Source organism: Nicotiana attenuata, unplaced genomic scaffold (assembly GCF_001879085.1).
Source record: "Nicotiana attenuata strain UT unplaced genomic scaffold, NIATTr2, whole genome shotgun sequence".
Lineage (NCBI taxonomy): Eukaryota > Viridiplantae > Streptophyta > Magnoliopsida > Solanales > Solanaceae > Nicotiana > Nicotiana attenuata.
The window spans coordinates 235,895-258,811 of NW_017670496.1; the positions used below are offsets into that span (position 1 = coordinate 235,895).

General features: G+C 36.5%; 1 protein-coding gene across 1 annotated transcript; it reads right to left on the reverse strand.

The window, feature by feature from the left end:
- Window positions 1–5,971: 5,971 nt before the first annotated feature.
- On the reverse strand, window positions 5,972–21,729 carry LOC109240228 (histone-lysine N-methyltransferase ASHR3). Its single transcript, XM_019406861.1, has 11 exons — window positions 21,297–21,729; window positions 19,574–19,720; window positions 18,977–19,141; window positions 18,510–18,536; window positions 16,734–16,851; window positions 16,529–16,625; window positions 15,818–15,911; window positions 15,616–15,694; window positions 12,787–12,958; window positions 11,764–11,844; window positions 5,972–6,310 (listed from the first exon to the last, which is right to left on the reverse strand). Exons 1-11 carry the CDS (start codon window positions 21,597–21,599, stop codon window positions 6,142–6,144), a joined length of 1,452 nt encoding a protein of 483 aa, XP_019262406.1. The 5' UTR covers window positions 21,600–21,729; the 3' UTR covers window positions 5,972–6,141.
- Window positions 21,730–22,917: the final 1,188 nt, after the last annotated feature.

Sequence of the window (22,917 nt, forward strand, 5' to 3'; positions counted from 1 at the left end):
GCGATCTACATACTCTATAGAATGACCTACACCATCACATAGTTGGCAGCGAAGGTTTTTGTCAAAGGGCTGCTGCTGGTTGTTTCTTCGTGGGCACCATGGTTGTGTTTGCCATTGCTGATTGTTGGCAGGTGCATTTGGACCTGGACGGCGATTGCTGGAGTGAGGATTATTACCCTGACGAGGAGGAGTTGGTATAGTCTTTTGTGCTACAACAGCGGTAATAGGTTTGGACAACGGCTTCTTGTCTTCCTCGTGCTTTAGGAAAAGCTCATGATCCAGAAGCTTTTCATAAAGCTCTTCATAGGAAATTGTAGAATCCCGAGCACGAAAGGCAGCAGAGAGTTCGCGAAATTCAAATCCGAGTCCGCTGAGTATTTTAACGATGAGTTCGGCGTTTGATATAGGGGCACCAGCAGTTGCAAGTTCATCACAGATTGATCGAACTTGATGAAGATAATCGGTGACCGGACGAGAGTCTTTTGTGAGGCGAGCCAATCGATCTCGCAAGCTGAAAATTTTTGTTTGAGATTTGTTCGCATATGCAGTATGCAAAGCATCTCAGGCGGCTTTGGCGGAGACTGCAACTGCAACAGTAGGGGCAAGTGCAACAGAGGCCAAGATAGCATTTTGAATTAACTGATCTTGGCGATACCAAGGAACAAATGCAGGGTTATCCACATCTTGATTGTTCTGAGAGATGGTGCGTGTAGGGGCAGGGGTGGAGCCATCGAGATGCCCATAGAGATTGTGGCCACGCATAAGCACTGAAACTTGAGCTTTCCACAAGGAGAAATTGTGACGGCCAGTTAATTTTATGGGCAATTGCGTAAGGGAATTGAATTGGACAATAGTAATGGTGTTGTTGACTCCATTAGCATTGGTCACAGAAATATTGGTGGCCATTTGAGTGGTTGGGCTAGTAAGCGGGAAGAAAAACAAAGGATCAACTCGTGGGAGTTTAGTGTCGCTCTGATACCATAAAAGAGAAGAAAGCAGAAGATGGAAAATACTGTTGTGTTATTTGATTGTATGACAAACCATTTATACATATATGTACAGCAGATGCAGCAACAAGATAAACTTGAAAAAGATAACACCTATCAGAAAAGAGCCTAAATAGGAGGAGAGAGTTACAACAAATTCCTAAAGATCAGTAACTACAAAATAGAATTCTACAGTAGTAAGGAATCCTAGAGTAAGCAGTAATCAACCGTTATTAATTTGCACATGATTCAAACAACCTACATCATATTTGACATGATTTGTGTCCGCGCATCGCGCGAGTACTAATACTAGTAAGTTTTTAGTACCAAAAAAAGAGTATCTAAAATATATATTTTCACCACTCTTTTTATAAATTCATGATACATTTTAGCCATCATATGTAAAACATATCTAAAATTGCGATTGGATACTATAAATAGAGTGATAAAAGCCAATGTAGAGACGCTAATTTCAAATGAATGTTCAGAATATATTCAATTGAAAAGGAAATACAGTTGTTGGGTTCATATTTTCATTTTTCAGATTCACTTAATGATAATAGTAAAAAATAATAAAAAATTTATAATAGTATTAGGTTTATTACGGGATATAATGAAGGAAGATTTTAGTTTATTTTAATTGCTCGATGTATCTTTCTACTACGGGAGAAATCGAAGAGAGAAGAAAGAGTAAAAAGGATGATAAATTAATGGGGAAGAATTAATGATTGATATGTTGTCTTCGATACCGGTAAAGTTATTACCATGTGACCAGGAGGTCACGAATTCAAGCCGTGAAAACAGCCTCTTGTAGAAATGCAGGGTAAGACTGCGCACCATAAACCCTTGTGGTCCGGCCCTTTCCCGGACTCCACGTATAGTGGAAGCTTAGTACACCGGGCTGCTTTTTTATGTTGTCTTCGATACTAAACAAAACTTAAGCGTCTAACCTAACTCCCAGAACGGATCCCAATAGAAAAGCGCTAGACAAACTAAGGGCAAGCAAGATAAAGAAAACAGCTACCACCAAAGGATGTGGTGCAGTGGATGGGACTGCTCCTCCCTTAACCAGAGGTCTCGAGTTCGAGCCCTAGGTATGGAAAAATCCTTGGTAGGGAGCGCTTCCCCCCGAAAGGGGCCCTACGCAGCGCGAATCCGAATATAGTCGGGCTCCAATGCGGATACCGGACACCGGGTGGGAAACCAAAAAAAAAAAAAAAAACAGTTGGTCTTATATGTATCAAACCTCATTTTAAAATGACTTGCATGTAAATTCTTGAGAATTTTCATGTTATTTATTATGATAAAAGTTGGATTCTTTAATTTTTAATGAATGTGACATTACGGTTCACACCTAATGAATGGAGGAGCGTTACTTAACATTATTATATTTGCTTTCTTTTACATAAATTATTTGGCAATATAAGTCACTTTTGCAATTGTTAATTTCCAAAAATAACGGCTACTAGTATGCAATGGAATATGCTAAGAAAAAGGAATCAGATGCATGTGGAATCTATTCTCCTAAATGATAAATAGTGTTCCCACTATAAAATCCTTTAATTTGGATTGAAAGGATTAATTATAAATATTGTCATTGATTTAATTTCCATTAATTGATAGCTCGGTCTTCTAGTTTTGAATGCCAATTCAATCACAACCTTTTATAAGATTTATATTTGATGGGACTAAATCCTATTTTGTGATAACCTCGGATTGTTATTGAGTTTAACTTATATATTGGCAAGTAAAAAAACTTCACCCCGTAAATATAATTTGACCTGTTATAGTAGGTTACTTATTATTAATAGAGTTATCAAAACGGGCCAGCCCATCCCATCCCAGCCCAACCCTCATGGGCTTTTAAATTTGGTGGGCTAGGACGGGACGGGCCGCCATATGAATGGCCTTATAATGGTCAGCCCAACCCAGCCCTAAATGGGCCTCAATTTTTTCAAAAAAAAAAGAATTTCTTTAAATACTTAAATATTTTTTCGTGACATAGTCGATTAACCATGTAAACAACTTCTGTTTGCATACAAAAAGCTTGATATTTGACGAGGAATCTCGTAATTGAAATGCAAATTCTGTATATCTTTAGCTCTTCTTTTTTAAAGTTACATGAATATTTTCTTAATACTTTTCTTTCATTTTCCTCAGATTCAGTGATTGCTTCAATAAGTTTATGTGCTGAGGTTTTTTAATTTTGGATTAATATCATTTGTTGATTTTATTACTATAGTCCATAAAAATTTTAAAGTTCCTGAAATTTGCTTGTGATCAATTTTATTTGTGTGTATTTAAAATTGATCTTTTTCTATACTGAAGAGCAGTTTAAGTATTAATAATATATTAAAGTAATCCAAATTGATCATTGGCCACTTAAAGAAATATTTTCTTTTGAAAAAAGATTATTATTGGCCACCTTTTTGAGTTCGTGATTAATTAAGCAAAAGAAGAACTAATTTTGCCATATTACATGCATGTCAAAATCTAAATTCTAGTTGATATAAAAGGGTGAATTACATGCACTTATCTTTTACATGATCTAATTGAATAAAGATTTTTTATATTGTCAATGGATAGAACTTCAAGTAAATAAATTTTGTGTTCAAATTAGGATTACTCGTTAATTATTCTTCATCATGAATCATGATTGGTAAATTGTAAACAGTCCAACAATGAATGAAACCAACACCTTAAATGGAGACGTGGTTGACAATTAAATGGCTTTTATAAGTTGAAAACCAAGAATTCTAAAATTTACTAAAAACAATAAAATAAGTACTTATTGAAATTAAATGAAAGTCAAAACACCACCCCCACCATAAATTAACTAATACCAAATATTTATTATTCAGCTCTAATTACGATATTGATTGTTTGGTACCAACTACTAATTGTTTGTCAAATGCTAAATCAAGTTAAATTGCACCAGAGTTATGTAATTCCACCACATAACTACATTAGAGACAAGTCAGAAAATGAGAAGTTTATGATTTTGGTCTAAGAATGAAGGTGTAGACTATCTCCCTCCAAATTGATTGGATATTTGTAATTTTCATTTTAAGATTATATTTTGTTAGTCAATTTCAACTAACATTTGAGATAATTTGAAATGTTTTCATAAGTTATCCAAGTTAAGAACCAAATAAGGAATTTTCCAAATACAGTAGGCCAAAAAAGTAAAGGAGAACCCGAAAGGGAGCACGTGCAATGCACGTGCATCTTTACTTCATCATCAAAAGCTTAACTTTTGGAACTGACCAATTGGTGGTTTAACTATTGACATCTTAATATGGAATAGAGTTGCTATTTTCAAATTAGTATGGAACTTGCACAAGAAAAAAGACAAGTTGTGGGTGCATGTATACAACGGAAAGAGGAGTCTAATATTAACAGCAACATTGTAAGCTACTAGGATTACTTGTGGACGCGTGAGTTCTTGACTGGCCAACACTTTGCTACATACAACATAGTTGGGCTAACGATTACTCTATAATCTTTTAGTCAGGGTGGCACATTCTCATCACAAAGGACAACATATGGGAGGTTCTATTTTATCTACGCTACTTCATTACAATGTATAATATCATCGTCGATCTCCCAATTTCCTTGGATTATTAACCCAAGATACTTGAAGATTTCTCTCTTGGGAATGACTTGTGTATCAATCCTTACTTCCCCCTATGCCTCATGTGATGCATTGTTGAACTTGTACTCTATGTATTCTGTTTTAGTCCTGCTCAACTTGAAACTTTTAGGCTCTAAGGTCTATTAAAAAACTTTCAATCTATGGTTAACTCCAACATGTGTCTTGTCAATCAATACTATGCCATCATCAAATAGCATACACCATGGTATCTCTCCTTGAATATGTCGTATCAATCCATCCATCCATCACCAAGGCAAATAAAAAGAGGCTAAGAGTTGATCCCTGGTGCAACCCCATCTCGACTAGGAAGTGTTCCGGGTCCCCTTCAACTATTCTCACTTAGGTCTTGGCTCCATCATACATGTCCTTAATCGCAAATGTATGTCACAGATATACCTCTAGACTCTAAGCATCTCTATAAGATCTCCCTAGCAACTTCGTTGTATGTCTTTTCTAGGTCAATGAATACCATATTTAAGTTTCTTTTCCTATCCCTATACTGCTCCAACAATCTCCTTAAAAGATGAATAGCTTCCCTAGTTGATCCCCCGTCATGAATTCAAATTGCTCTCGGAAATAGACACATCCCTCGTCATCCTCATCTCGATCATTCTCTCCTAAACTTTCATAGTATAGCTTAGCAGTTTGATGCTTCTATAGTAGTTGGAGTGATAATCAGACAAGTAACTCAAGATGTCTTAAGCAAAGATACAATGAAGACCAAATTAACAAAGAGATTAGAGAAGCTGAAGTTCTATCCTTAGAACAGCAGCTTAGATAACACAGCTATAGTGCTTTGGTTTGAGCTACTGATAGATAGTTTTGGTGCTTACTAAAGTTGGGATCTTTGTCCAATCTTCGGTTCGTTTTGTTTGTTCTATACATTCTCGGATCTCTTGCAGAAATGTAAGGTAAGGCTACCCACAATAGATCATATGGTCCGGCTCTTTCCCGGGCCCCGCGCATAGCAAGAGCTTAGTGCACCGAACTACCCTATACAGTCTCGGATCACCCACAATAAACTAAAACTTCAACGTTATACTTGGGCAGTCCGGGGAAGAGTCACACCCCAAGGGGTGTGATGTAAACAACCTACCCTAATGCAAGTATTAGCGGATGCTTCTACAATCGAACCCGTAACCTGTAGGTCAACACAAACACAACTTTATCATTCTTGCAAGACTTCCCTTCTTCAACGTTACACTTGTGCAATAAATAAAGAGGGCACCAGAATTGAAAGAAGGCAATGAAATGAAAAGATATACAACATCTTTTACAATGAGGATTCTATCACAATTCAGAAGAATGAGAGAATCAATGCTCAAATAACTATGTTGAAAAAGGGTGTATAACAGTATAAATCAATGTATCTGTGGCCAATGTAACAGCTTCATACAACAAAATCATTGTTCCTTTTTTTTTTCAGTGGCTAGCTTTTGGCTTATTGCATTTAGTGGAAACAGCAAAATACAAAAACAAATGACCAAATAAAAGAATTGGCTAACACGTATTCAATTTAATGATCGCTAGGCAAGACGTAGATGTTCTCCTGCGTTTCGTACCCCAACAGATGTCCAGTGTAGTCACAATTTTCTTCTTGCTACCCAAATAGCCTTGACAATTCGAAGCTCCACAATTGCACTTCACTTCTGGTCCAAACTGCACAAATCTGTGTACAAGAACAAATCAGATCTTTATTCGGATTGAAAACCATAATGTATGCTGCAGATTGAGCTAATTAGCCAAATGCACATGTTGTGAAGTTCAATTCTTAAATTAATATATACTACTTGAAAACATGACGTCTTCCGGAAACAACCTCTCTACATTCACAAGATAGTAAGGACTGCATACATACTATCCTCCCCAGACCCCACTTGTGGAAATATACTGGGTACGTTGTTGTTACTTGAAAACATGACATCGTCTGCCTCATGTGCGTTAGGACTACAAGCAAATATTACCACAACTTTGGTGAAATAAAATGATATATCAAACAAAATCACATAAATGGAAGCTTCCCCTATGAAATTTACAAACACTCAACATATCACAGAAAATTACATGGCCAAATAATCTTGGATGAACAGGAGGTTTCTTCATTGTCATTTAGCTCATACAAATCAAATCACATATTTTTTCATGTATAACGCCAAAAGGTTAAACGATTACAGACATATATTACTGAGTATGTTGTTGTTGTCTAAGTTGCTCAGACATGGGTGCGGGTGTCTGACACGGGTGTGGATCTTGAGGACGGATCCTTCGAGATGTAAATTCTAAGATTTGGGGATACGGATCCTAATGCGGATACGGGTGCGGGGATCCGGCTAAAAATAATTCACGAAAATAAAAATATAAAAATATCTCAAAATTATGAGAAATTTTGTGGATTACTTACATATAGCTTGTAAAGTGTGGATTTCTTTTTGTTCTCAAGTTGTAGATAAGTAAAGGATTGATTTCCTAGACAAGGTATGCTATTTTCTTCAAATTTACCCTAGTTTTGGTTCTGATTTCGGGAACCAAATTGTATCTCGTCTCGCATTTTTCCGTCCGTCGTGGTCAAAGTACCCAAATTGTTTGACCAGATCCGGTATGGATCCCATACCCACACCCATACTAGTGTTATGTCGACAACTTAGGTTGTTGTTTGTTATAGAATGAATCTAAACACTTATTATAGGATGAATCTAGACACTTATTATAGAATGAATGTAGACTCTTTCTTAGTAGTGTACATAAATAGCAGATTTGTAGGAATCTCTTTTATTTCTTTCCTTAGTTAGCATCTGATGTACATGTATTTATATTGCTCACCTCTTGAAATGAGAACACAAGTTATTCTTTCTATTTCGTTCACATGGTATCAGAGCGGGTTCTCCGGCTTTACCGGAGTTAGAGAACTTACCGGAACTGTCAGTTAGGGTCAGAATACTTTTGAAAGGTTTGGAATTTGAAGTTTAACCATCTCTCCGGCATCGACTTTACATTTTCGTCCAGCTTATGGTGTTTGTTCAGGAAACCTCGGTTGGGAAAATCTCTGACCTTCCCAGGTTCGGTTCATAGTGTCAAGGTTTTGTCACCTTTTCTCTGTTGTGTTCAAATTTTGTTTCCTTCTGTGATTGCCTGATCCTTAGTAGTGAACCAACTTTGTGTGCAGAACTTTGGCCTTTTTTTTTATAGCTTTGAGATTAATCTGTTGGTTAGTGATTCTTGGTTACTGATTCTTACACTATTGGCCGTACTTTTGGTTGGTTATTGCCCATTAGATTGGCTCTATTGGAGTTCTGTTTCTTTGTTTCATTGGGTGTCTTTCCTTCGTTGTTTCGTTGGATAGTGTTATTCTGGTGGAGAACTTTTGAGCTTTATTGGCTTTTCCGACATTTATATTGATACTTTGGGGATTTTTGGAAAGATGACCATAAATAGTAAGCAAGGAGGAAATAGTGATACAACTTCTAGTCCAACAATCCTAGTTTCGGATGAGTTTCTTGAGTTCCTTCAAAATCATAAATCAATTAAGGAATCTTCTTCAGTTACTGCTTTTGCCGGGCCAGATAAGACATGTCTTATCACCTCTTCAAATAAATGGGTGATTGAATCAGGTGCCACAAATCACATGACAGGTAATCCAAATATTTTTTCTAGCTTTCGATCACACAAAGCACCCTCTTCAGTTACTGTAGCTGATGGAACAACATGTAGCAGTGTTGGATCTAGGACTGTTAAACCGACTTCCTCTATTACCCTGTCATCTGTATTAAGTCTACCAAACTTGGCCTTTAATTTGATTTCTGTTAGTAAAATCACCAGAGACCTTAATTGCTGTGTAGCGTTCTTTCCCAATCATTGTTTGTTTCTTGATCTTACGACGAAGCAAATTATTGGTAAAGGGTATTTATCTGGTGATCTCTATATCCTTGATGAATGGGAGCCACAATCTATTGCATGATCTAGTATCGTGTCTCCTTTTGAAGCACATTGTCGATTGGGGCATCCCTCTTTAACTTTGTTGAAGAAGTTCTGTCCTCAGTTTCAGAATATTTCTTCATTGGATTGTGAATCATGTTGATTTGCAAAACATCATCGCATCTCGTTAGGTCCAAGGGTTAACAAGCGAGCTGAGTCATCTTTTGAGTTAGTTCATTCTGATGTTTGGGGACCATGTCCTATTGTTTCTAAAACTGGACACAAGTATTTTGTCACTTTTGTAGATGATTTTTCCCGAATGACTTGGATTTACTTTATGAAGAGTCTCTCTGAAGTGTTTACTCACTTTTTTGCCTTTTGTGCTGAAGTCAAAACTCAATTCAATGCTTCGGTGCATATTCTAAGGAGTGATAATGCTAAAGAATACAAGTCAGAGTTATTTCAGTCCTACATGAAACAACATGGAATAATACATCAGTCTTCATGTGTTGATACACCCTCTCAAAACGGAGTTGCTGAAAGGAAGAATAGGTATCTACTTGAGACAGCTCGGGCACTTCTGTTCCAAATGAAAGTTCCTATACAGTTCTGGGCTGATGCGGTCTCCACAGCTTGCTTTTTGATTAATCGCATGCCATCTACTGTGCTTGGAGGTAATATGCCTTACAGTATTCTTTTTCCAAATAAGTCATTATTTCCTGTGGAACCTAAGGTGTTTGGAAGCACATGTTATGTTCGAGATGTTCGACCATCTGTTACCAAGTTGGATCCCAAGGCATTGAAGTGTGTTTTTCTTGGTTATTCCCGCCTTCAGAAGGGGTATCGGTGTTATTCTACTGAACTTGGCAAATATCTGGTGTCAATTGATGTGGTGTTTTCAGAGACTATACCATTCTTCTATGCACCTCCCGTCTCTACTAGTCAGGGGGAGGAAGATGAGTGGCTAGTATATCAGGTTACCCGTACTTTGACAGAACAATCAGATGATGTTCCTTCATCTCCTAGCTCTTCTATCGAGCACCAATCGACTATTGTGCCTTCAACACCTGCTCCAACTGTGTTAGCAAGACCACCAATTGTTCAAGTTTACTCGCGCAGGCGAGAGACAAATGATCTCCTGCACCAATTCCTCCGTCATCTGTTCCTCTTCCGCCTGATCCTCCAGAAGACCTTGACCTTCCCATTGCTTTACGCAAAGGTACACGTACTTGCAAATCCACATATTCTATTGCTAATTTTGTTTCCTACGACCACTTATCCCCCGCATCTAGATCTTTGATTGCGTCTCTAGACTCCATTTCTATACCCAAAACGGTGAAAGAGGCTTTGAATCATCCTGGATGGTCTGAAGCAATGCTTGAGGAAATACATGCCTTAGAGGAAAACCATACTTGGGATTTAGTGAATTTACCTAGTGGAAAGAAAGCAGTGGGATGCAAATGGGTCTTCACGGTCAAAGTTAATCCAGATGGCTCTGTGGCAAGACTTAAGGCCAGACTTGTGGCCAAAGGGTATGCTCAGACTTATGGAGTGGATTATTCAGAGACATTCTCTCCGGTTGCCAAACTTACTTCTGTCCGCTTGTTCATTTCTCTAGCAGCTTCTGAGAATTGGCCTTTGCATCAATTGGATATTAAGAATGCATTTCTTCATGGTGATCTTCATGAAGAGGTGTATACGGAGCAACCACCTGGTTTTGTTGCTCAGGGGGAGTATGGAAAGGTCTGTCATCTAAAGAAGTCCTTATATGGCTTGAAGCAGAGTCCCCGGGCTTGGTTTGGTAAATTTAGTGAGGTAGTTCAAGAATTTGGGCTAAAAAAGAGCAAATGTGATCATTCAGTCTTCTACGGGCAATCAACAGCTGGATCTATTTTCCTTGTCGTATATGTTGATGACATTGTGATTACAGGAAGTGACTATGCAGGAATCTCTTCTCTCAAGTCTTTCTTGCATACTAAGTTTCATACAAAAAAGACTTGGGACAACTGAAATATTTCTTGGGAGTAGAAATAACTAGAAGCAAGAAGGGAATTTTTCTATCTCAGCGAAAGTATATTCTTGACTTACTGGCAGAAACTGGTAAGTTGGCTGCCAAGCCTTGCAGTACTCCAGTGGTTCCTAATTGCATCTTATGAAAGATGATGGCGAGCCATTTAATGATCCGAATAGATACAGGAGGTTAGTTGGGAGATTAAACTATCTCACTGTGACTCGTCCAGATATTGCTTTTGCAGTAAGTATGCTTAGCCAATTCATGTCCGCGCCCACAATCAAACATTGGGAGGCTTTGGAGCAGATCCTACGTTACCTAAAAGGAGCTCTTGGACTTGGCATATTATATAGCAACCACGGGATTCCCGCATTGATTGTTTTGCAGATGCAGATTGGGCTGGATCCAAGATTGACAGAAGATCTACTACTGGTTACTGTGTATTTGTTTGTTGGTGGAAACTTGATATCATGGAGAAGTAAGAAACAGAATGTTGTATCTCGGTCCAGTGCAGAATCAGAGTATAGAGCTATGGCACAATCAACATGTGAGATAATGTGGATACACCATCTTTTAACTGAAATAGGGTTGAAGCATCCTACTCCATCAAAGCTCTGGTGTGACAATCAAGTTGCGCTCCATATTGCCTCAAATCCAGTGTATCATGAAAGAACCAAGCATGTTGAAGTTGACTGTCACTTTATTCGTGAGAAAATTCAAGAGAACTTGATTTCCACTGCCTACGTGAAGACAGGAGAGCAACTAGCTGATTTGTTCACTAAAGCATTGAATGGTACTCGAATTGGTTACCTTTGTAACAAGCTGGGCATGATGAACATATATGCTCCAGCTTGAGGGGGAGTGTTATAGAATGAATCTAGACACTTATTATAGGATAATCTAGACACTTATAATAGGATGAATCTAGACACTTATTATAGAATGAATGTAGACTCTTTCTTAGTAGTGTACATAAATAGCAGATTTGTAGGAATCTCTTTTATTTCTTTCCTTAGTTAGCATCTGATGTACATGTATTTATATTGCTCACCTCTTGGAATGAGAACACAAGTTATTCTTTCTATTTCGTTCACATTGTTGTATTACTGACATAACTTGGAAGTTTCGCCAAAACTTAGATAGACAAGAAGAGTACAAGAACCTAAATATAGCTTTACTGCAAGCAAAAAGAAGCATACCTGTAATCATAGGTCAGAGGTTCTCCTACTTCAATGGATTGAGCAGCAAAGACACCAACTCGAGTCTCACCTTCAACCTGCCTTTAATAGGCAATAAAAATTAACCATTATAATGTTGAATTGTTGATCAAGGCACACAATGAGCCTAAAGGAAGAATCAAATATGTCGGACTGTAACACTTGCAACCGAAGAAATGATAAATACGTGACTATCAAAAGAAGAAGAAAATTATATATATGTGGGAACTACTATACAGAAAAAATAAAAGCCACGCCATTCTATTTGTATGCCTATTCATTAGTTAGTTCCTAAACAAGATTGGACGTTAGATACAGCGAGAAGACATGATAGAAAATGAAACACAAACAGTTGAGGGAATCTCAAAAAATAAGTTTATCAGCGATCTCCACTAACCAACAAAGCTCAGATGCCTGTTGAAGGAAGCCATCACATCATCTGAAAAATGCCATACTTCAGCATTCGATGTGTCGTAAGAACCGAGATTGGCAACATGCACATAAATTGCATGACTGTTATTCCTGGGATTTCGGCTGGTCTAGTATGAACTTCTCCTCTAGTTGGAAGTGTAAAATGAATAACTTCGATATCCTCTAGCATTCAGTTATAAAGGAATACATCGTAAAACTGGACAACAATTAGAAGAGCCTATATTACTTTGAGAGCATGACATCGCAAATGCCATCCATGTACCTATTCTTTAACGTGGTTTAAGGGCTAAGTTCATCTAACTTCAAAAAAAAAGTGAAAATCTGGAATGTTAGTATTTGATTATATCCTTTGCAAAATTCACGTTGATGTTTCGTTTCAAAATTCACAGCTTTAGTCTGATCCAGGAAGATGACACTGGAGTATGTTAACTCATGTCAAAGATCACTAGCATCAGATCTCAAAGAATAATCAAAACAAATGAAAAAAGGATAAGCTATTAGAAGAAGTTACAACAACAACTCAGTGGAATTCCACAAGTGGAGTCTGAAAAATATTAGAAGAAGTTAACTAACCATTTTTCCAGTTTGCAATTAGGATCGCAGCTATGGTTGAGAAAGCGGGACAAGTTTCCCTTGAATGTTGCATCAATTGTGAAATCTTTCCGTAGTTCACACATGTAGAAATTTTTCACTCCCTTATATTTCATATCCCACAGCCTTTTCTCGCACAAGGCATCATCAATAACTGAAACAAAAAAAAATAGACTTACCAATTTAGAAGCATAACATGATTGCTAAAAACAAAAACAAAATGTTTCAACATTTAATGAAATACATAATGAATGCACATAAATGGGTCACAAGAAAATTTAGATGCAAAAGAGTTTGACATTTCTGTATTCGAATTAACTAGCAGAAGTCCTCTGCTTTACATTGTACATTTCAGGTAGATGAGCCCGCTGAGCTGTACAAGGAATCAGGGATGACACAATAGTAAGAAAACAAGTGGATTTTAAAATGTCAAATAGACCCTTGGGATTCAAGAAAAGGATTTACATTTAATACCTTTAATATGGTATATTCTATTTATTTTATTTATAAAGGTAAATCTAATTACAATACTTGAGAATTCCCGGCATACGAGATGCATAAAAAGAAGTAGGGAATCCTAAATCACTATGATTCTATTCGAAGAGCATCTAGACATCTATGTTTAATGCATAAAAATATGTGGTATAGGCTCTTAATATTTGGAGTAAACTCAAACATTGGCAGGGGGAGGTGGGGCACTGGTTTATAGTAGTTTAAGAGACTTCTGTTCCAAAATTTGGTTTGTCAAATGCTATGGAGTATGAGTTTCGATTAGTGAGTGTGAGCAATCCAAAATTGTATAACCTCTTTTCAAACATAAGACTGAGATGCTGAAAAGCATCTAAGAATCCCAATGCTTTAGTCAAAAGTGTAACAGGTAATAATTTCAGTTATCAGCTATCCCTGAAGATCAGATCCTATAAAACATTTCAAACAAAAGTAGGTTTCCGAAAAAAGAAAATGCAGGAGGGTTTTGACATCACCTACGGTTGTTAGGATCAGACGAACCATTTCATCTTAAATTTATATTTTAATACTCATTATTGTATACATAACATTTTATGTTCTCAATAGGTGTGACAAGATATAATCAGACAAGGAGAGATGAAGAGGCAATTTTGATGAATTGTGCAACTCGAACCGCGAGAATAACTTTATAAATCTCCATACATTTGTGTATGATAGATATTTTAGCTGCACTCGTAGAATCAGGCTGACAGAAGTAAAGAATGCCATGAAAAATATGAGGATTAGGAAAGGCTGTGGTGCATATGGTATCCCCATAGAGGTCTGGAAGTGTTTTGGGAAAGCTGGAGTACGATGGCTTACCAAAATATTTAACGTTTCACTGAAAAGTGGTAGGATGTCTGGCGAGTGGAGAAAGAGTACTCCGATTCCTATATATAAAAACAAAGAAGATATTCAAAGTTGTACAAACTATCGTGGCATTTATGAGACATATGATGAAACTTCGGGAAGAGTCATAGAGCGTAAATTTAGAGATATTACACGAGTAACAGAGAACCAGTTTGAATTTATGCATGATGGATCCACAACAGAATCTATATTTTTTGCTGAGAAGATCGATGAAATTATTCGCGAGAGAAGAAAGAACTATATATGGTGTTTACTGACTTAGAGAAAGTATAAGACAGAGTACCAAGAATGGTCATTTGGTGGGTGCTGGAGAAGAAAGGAAATCATATTATATATATAGTACCATAAAGGATATGTGTAAAGGAATTGTCACTGTTGTGAGAATAGTAGTAGAGTTTTCCATGATTGTAAGTTTACGCACTGCAAGTTTTGTCAGCAAAAGAAAAGTGAAGTTGAGGTGAGATTAGACAGGATTGCACTACGTAAATACAAACAATGCAGATATCTAGACTCGATGCTCCAGGAGAATGGTATGATAGATGAAGATATTGCACATAGAATCAAAATAGGATGGTTGAAATGGAGAAGTGTTATATGACAGAAGGATACCTACCCAAGTGAAAGGCATGCCCTACTAAGAAGTTATAAGACCAGCAATGTTATATGGGAGTGAATATTGCGCCGCTATAATTCACATATCCACAAGAAAAAATGTCTTAGGGATGTGGGCAGCGGGTACTAAAATGGATGTGGTCATATAAATTAGGACAAGATTTAAAAACCATATTTGACAGGAGCAACTAGCCCACGTTGAGGATAAAGGGGTCGCATGAGATAGTTTGGGCATATCCTGCGTTGACTTCCAAATGCACCGATCCATAGGTGTAAAACCATATTGAGTAGCGCTAAAAGAGAACAAGGTAGACCTAAAATCATATGGAAGGAAATTGTATCAAAGGATCTACTTTCTCTTGGAATCCATACAGACCTAGCGAAAAATTAGGTACAATGCAATATCAATTAGTTGGGACTATGTTTTGGTCATCTTTTTTACGTGTACTTTAGGTTCAATGTTTTTTTAGTCTTTTCGCCCCGTCATAGATTTATATGTCAGATTTTTGCGTGTATAATTGTAAAATATACAAATATATTACCTTTTCAGAAAACATGTAGAGCAGCTTTAGTACTTTATTTTATGTTTATTTTAATCCAAGATGAGCTTAAACGAAGTGACATGATGAGTGAGGTTTCATATAGTCGACCCAAACTTGTTTTAGATTGAGGCATAGTTGTTGTAGAGCATAACATTGGGTAGGAATGGTTGAAAGATGTTATAATCACAACATTCAGTTACGTAAATAGTGACATGTGAATCCATGAAATGTACTAAGAAAAGTATCTAAGAGTTGACAACTTCACTTGTAAAATAATCACCTTCACCGATGTACTCAATTATGAAGTCACCTTTCTTTATGGATTCAGCTGCTACTACCCCCCAACCACAAAGTTCTGTCTGTAACATAGAAAAGAATCAGCCACAATAATGCATGAAGAGATTCTGCCGCTTTTAATAAACATGATAATCAAAACCACAAGCTGGGTTTTAAATAAACTTGAGTATCAAAACACGAGTCACCTTGACAACTTTTATCCTTTTCTCTCTCCGAAAAGGTCTGTTTGAGCACATATCAGAGCAACGGCACGCCTTCGAACAACTTATGCATTGAACCCTATTAAGTCACAATTTAACTGTCAAGAAAGCTCCTTATATATATATGTGTGTGTGTGTGTGTGTGTGTGTGTGATCTTCAAATGGAACACTAATATACTTCATTCAGATTGGCAAACGTTTTAGACAAACCAACTTTGCAGCTACTGGAACCCTATTCCCACTAAAAGTATCCAACATGCTGGACAAGGAAAGACTGTACATAACGAACAGACCACAATGTAGAAAATGCAGCAGTAAACTGAAGAACTACTCCCTTCAATTGTTGTATAAATTAGCTTGACTTGCCTATTAACTTTGCAACATGCAAAAGATATTACGCCCAGAATGCAAAAATGACAATATCCAGAACATAAGATTCAGAAAATTCTTTTCAACCTTTTTTCGGGGGTTTAATATTTTATCATTAGAACCTTCCCGATACAGGACCTTATCCTGCAACTGAGACACTTATGCACAAACAATACTTTCTCTAAGTTGCATCAGAACATAAATCTTCAGACTCCCTAGGATTCACATCAGGAATCATAGCACCAATACTTGCATTTTGACATAGAATAAGAGAAACATCCAGTCTGGCGAGAACAGATTAGAAAACCATGCAACGGTTGGCACTACCTGCAAACACAATTGTCCGAACATTCTGTAGATCTGCAGTTTGTGCACCCAATATCAGCATTAACGCCATCACGTTTTTTCTTAATGAGGTAGACATCTAATTCAGTTAAGGTTTGGCTGCATAGTATTACTTTTCCTGTTGACAAACTAACTTGGTGAATAGTACTACTATTTCTTAATGAGGTAGACATCATTCAAAGGATACTTCTCTTGATATGCACGTATGGTGGTGGTTCAAATCTGTTTTCAATCATGTCTTTCCAATTTATGTCAATCTTGAACTCCTCCTCCACGTATGGTAAAGGCAAATGATTGAATATCTCCTGTAATTTAAGGTTAAATAAGTAAATCTGATAAGGACTCCAAACTGAAGAAAGAAAACGCTATTCAGAATCTTCTCGAAACAACTAAGTCCCAGGGTTCTTAAAACCGTGAGATCTTTAACATTTATGAGAAATAAATAAGAAAGTGACAATCTATCCATCAATATTTTGAGAACTCTAGATTCTCTGAGTATCTAAAAGAACTAACTGAACTAATGCCTCCAAAAGTTTTGCTTCAAACATTGAATGATATAGCTATATTGAGAAAGTCAAATAGATGGTAGTGAACTAATGGGAAAGAGGAAATAGTATGATTTTATTACCAATTATATAACAAAAAAGAAAGGGGTGGACTGGAGTTAGATGGAGGTGCTGTAAAAAAGTGCATTGCGTAGGGGACAAGGTACAAAGACCCTATGTTGCTCGGACTCTCCAAAAATGTTGCCGCACCCGTGTCTGATCCTCCAAAAATGCACTACTTTTGGAGGATTCGACACGCACCCATCAGCATTTTTGAAGAGTCCGACAACATGGCAAAGACCATATGGATTCACTCTTTGACATTCTTTGATTCACTACTAAGAGAGTATGAGTTATGATGTGATGGATTGCCTAAAGTATTTCTACCATGTGGGCTCCATCAAGGAGGAGTTATAACTCTTCATTTATTGTGCTTACCCTAAAGAAGAGTGGTGCTGAAGGACATAGGACTTAGGCCTACTGGTTTGGCAGATAATTTAATAATGCATGTGCTCACAAAGAGTAAAATAGGTAATGGATAAGCTTACCTTCACATTTCATAATTTATTTGTGGATAAAAGCAAATTCTTGATGCAGTTCTAATAGCAAATGGTGTTGCTTGCTTAAAGAGTATGAAGGACTGGTCCAATCACATGTATAGACCCTTGTACTTTTGCTGTTCAATATTTCATTAGATGTTGCAGTAGAAAATGGATGAAGTAGTGCCGAGTCAGGGGCTATAGAAGATTGTTATCAGGAAAAAAAGAAAAAAAACCAACTCGGAGACCAGCATTGTGTATATGAGTGTGTAATTTTTTTTTTTCCTTTGACTTATTTGGTATGAAATAGATAGAGAAGTGTTCCAGAATAGTAGGACCGATTTCCTGGACCTGCTAGAGGGCAGACAGTAGATGTTGTCTTTATGCTCTGATCTGCATTCCCTTTGTTATTGTACTACTTGTACCATCTTGGTACCTTCTATCAATAAAACTTTTACTATTTCCAAAAAAGAATAGTAGACAGATCTAAGAAGTATAAAACCTTTTTTTTTTGTTTGATATATATTTTTAGTATAAACTAACTTTCCTGAGCCGAGGGACTATTGGAAACAGTCTCTCTATCCTCACAAGAAAGGGGTAAGGTCTGGGTACACACTACCCTCCCCAGGCCCCACGGTGTGGGATAATACTGGGTATGTTGTTGTTGTTGTTGCTTTAGTATAAACTATAAAGGGAGCACCTTGTTGTATAGATAATTGAGTTAACTTGGTAAGCGAGTGGGGTTGAGCCACATTTTCATGGTTATATATTTTTGATGCTGTCTTACTATGCTATTAGTTCAGGGCTTTTTGATCAATGAATGAAAGGCTTTACATCTAATAATCACAAGCAAAAAACATGGTTTAATGAATGTCTAACCTCAAAATTACTCAATGGGGCTTCATGCTGCTTATCAAACAAGATACATCAGTCCTGTCAAGTCATCCAGCCTAATCAATCAAAAATAAAGATCCAGCAGTAGAAACTACTATATATTGAATTATTTTACTTTCCGTTCATAGCTTTCTCAAATACTAAAAGCATCACAGAGATAACATCACAATAACTTAACTAGAAAAGAACGTGGAATTCTCAATCATCTATATTTCGTTATTGCTCAATGGGGAATAATGGATCACAAGAATAATGCAAAAACATAGCAAACTCTGTCAAATATTGCAGTCTCAAAAAGGAAAAAGTAACATTCACAGAAAGAACATTTAAGAGAGTGGTTCCTCAAATGTTTATTCTGCATTACGAATTACGATCACTCATTATTGTTTTCCAGAAGATGTTCTTATCCAAAAGAAATAAAATTGTGCTGATGAACAAAAGAAGAGATTGACCTTCTCCAAATGCCAATCGGCAGAATGCTTCCAACAAATTACTCGCCCTGGCTGATCATTCAAATGAACCACGTGCTCTGGAAATGCTGCACACTTATCGTGTGATGCTAGTGGACATCTGATGCACCGCCAGAGATGTATCTTTTTATTACAAACATAACATACCTATTCAAGAAAACATCATATACACACTAGTTATACTGGTCCTCTCAGGACAAGGGCTTGGTATTTAACTATTCTATATTATAGATGGGAAAATGTACAAGAGAAATGATATTAATCTTTTACTCTACCAGATAGATCATAACTCCCCCCCCCCCCCCCATCAATTTTAAGATTAGAGCTTCAGTTCTACTGCACAAATCGAAGCAGCAGATACAAGTGGTATACTACATTGGTGAAGGTAAGATCCTAGCATGTTATTAAGGTGAGGCAGGAAATCGCAAAGGTTTAAGAAAGAAAATGTGAAAAGCTAAAACTGTTGTACAAATCAAAGACTGAGAGTACATCGTACTAATCAAATCTCGAATCAAACATATTAAGTAAGAAATGTGTTTTATGATCATTCAGCCAAGATGTATACAAAATCCAACTCACATGCTGAGGGCACTTAAATGTTTTGGGAGAAGATAACCCAAGTCTTTCTCTCGCACATTTTAAGTGGAAAACTCCCATACAATCTCGAACAGAGCATCCTACCTCCTCACCAGGAAAAATCAATCTTTGGCAAACAGAGCACTCAACCTGACAAAACATTACGAACCATTGAAACAATTGATCAAATATAACATCTAAACAAATGTATGCACTCCTAAAACGTTTAACAGAAAAGGGTAAAAGGCTGCTCTTCTGTGTGAGCTAATTACTTCTCAATCCCACTCATTCAATAGTATGCTACCATACTAAATGCAATAATATCATGCATTAAAGAGCACAAGATTAATTATTTTGCAATTCTCGATCGCCAATGGGATAAAGATTCTCAAATTCCCTTTGTTACTTTGATGGAGACAAGGTGTAGTCGAGCCATGTTGAGATAAGGTCATGATGTTTGACTCTAGCATTATGAAATGCTAGAAACCAAAAATAGCATAGAGTTCTCTTGGTGCTTTAAGCGGAAAAATAATAAAGTGTGGGTTTCAATAAAAAAATGCACAAATGAAGAATAAATCAAAGTATACATACATTTATAATTCAAGAATAATTACTAAAACTGGGTTTTGGGCTTAACTCAACCCCAAAAACTAGCCCATGAGTTGAGGATTGTTCAACACCATGTAAGGAGATAAACAATTTATTCTCCCACATCCCCAGGTTTTATCATCCGGAGCATGGACAACATAACATGGAGGCCAACAATGGGTAACTAAGAATTAGAATAGGTTTGGCTATGATACCATGTTAAGAAAATAGACCTTACACCTAACTTAACTCCAGAAGCTAGTACATGAGGCAAGGATTACTCAAAACCATGTAAGGGGAAAACAACTCATTTCATCAACAAAGTGGGATACTTAACTACAAACACACACCACAATTATATGGACAAAGGAATTGCAACAAACCATGATTAAGTGAAATCATTACATATTACTGTTGCCCCTTCAAGATAGAGCTTACGAGTAACGACATTGCACACCTTATTGCCCTGGTCCTAAAGTGAACCTCTCTCTATGCGACGTGAAACACTCTACCTATTTCAAACCTAACTTCAAGGAATAAGCATGCTTTAGCAATTTATGATTACTACATTTTCTCCTGACATACTTTAAATACATTAACAAGTATCATTAGGAAAAAGATAGAAGAAGAAATTTGCCAATTCCGGAGCATGAATAAGGGGCTTTTTTATGACGTGCCAGCTTGCAGGCACCTCAACTAATACCAAGTAATTCTGCACACCAAGACTTAAGCTGGGAAGAAATCACCTAGTTTTTTTGCTTTTTTACATTTTTATTAGGACAAAATACAAGATAATAAGAAGAATGTATATATCATGGACAATCCCATTTTCAGCTAACATACTTTAAATTCATCAACAATATCATTGAACCTAAGACCTCATAATTCTCGCCTCACTTCATTGACCACTAGGTAACGCTACCAACCTAGACTTAGACACATGATAAGAAATAGCCTAATGTTATTGTTTTTCTACATTTTTTTTAATAAGGAAAAAATACAAGATAACAAGAAATGTATATCTCATGCAATCCCAAATGGTAATAGTAGAAACCACATAACTACATTTTCTACTGACATACTTTAAATTCAATAACAAGAATCATTAGAAGGAGGAAACTATAAATAGAATATTTACCAATTTAGGAGCATGAACAAGGAATGGCAAGAAACAATTGTTTTTATCAACACCAGCATTGACTTTCCTCTGAACCCAATCTTTAACATAATCATCCAAACTCCTTTTCGCCACAGACCCACCACCACACTGCCTCAAAACCCTATTTTCAAGTTTCAATTCATCTTCTTTATGCAAAATAGGGAACCCCATTTGGGTATTTGGGTCAGAAACAATAAGGGCCTGGATTTGGCTATCTGATTCACTTGAAATTTCAATATTTGGGTCCAAAAGATTGCCAAAATCAGGCATTTTTAAAACCATAAAGATTGATAATTAAGAGGGTTTCGGTGTGTAGTTTTTGGAGAGAATTGTTTGCATCAGTTGTATGTGTCACTGTGTGACTGTGTGTGTGGGAGAGAGAAGAGGGAAAGGATTTGGGTGGAAATTTCAGTGGGCGGGAAAAGCTAAATGTTTTTATATAAGATTTGGTGAGGAGTAAAAGTGTTAAATTCAAGATTTTTGTGGGGAATAAAAGAAGTTAATTGAAGGGGAATAATTTAAAGGGAAATTACCAGCTATGTCCATCTACAGGTAGCTCATTACAAAAATTGGTCAATTGATAAAATATTACTAATATTAACCAAATTAGCCAATTAGTTATTTGTAGCAAAAAATATCAAATTTTTGCTTTGTTTTGAGTGGGTGTTATTAGAATAGATTTGGCACAACTTAAGGAGCTTGAATCTCAGTTTTGGGATGATTTGGTGAAGTTTTGAGGTGGTTTGAATTGAAAATTTGAAGTAAAAGCTGAACATTAAAAAAAATGATATGTGTATCACACTGTGTATCATTTGTGTATCACATATGTATCATATTTGTATCAATTGTGTATCACATGTATATCCATGTATACCTGTGTGTGAGATACATGCGTGATACATGTTTGATACATGTGTCGCAGAAGACTTTTTTGAACTCGATTTAATTATGAATTTTGATACAAGACCACTCCAAATCACCTCCAATCTTCCTCAAATTTTGTATATTGACTTATCTATATATTTTCAATGAATTTCAACTATACCCATTGAAAAAGTTCCTTTTTTGTTTAGATTTTTGGAATATTTGTATAGATTTTTGTATTTCATTACCTTATTTGCTACCCCGTCCATGAAATTTCTTTTCCGTCTTGTATCTAATGTTGCTAATCACACTTAAAAATATGGAAGGTGATTTTTGCATGTGATTCTTTGAGAGAAAGAACCCTATTATTTGGTTTTTCAATTTTTGTTGGCTAGTTTTGGTAAGTCTATAACTAATGGCTAGAGGTTAGTAAGTTGAGATTTATTTGGAACATTTGTGTAAGTTTCCCTAATTTAAAAGATATAATTTGTGGAGTAATTGTTTGGGTATACAAGTTATTGACTTCTAGTGATTACAAAAATTTCTTAGTTGAGTTTTTCAAATTACGTACACCTTCGTGACTCAAAAATTGTGCGCGTCTCGATTAATTCATTTGACTGTTTATCTCGTATTTGGTTGTTATAATGATACCCAGAAGCGGACCAGATTTTTAGCAGAATAGGTGCACTACTAAAAAGGGGGTGAATTCTACATGTTCAACCTTTAGTTCTTACTA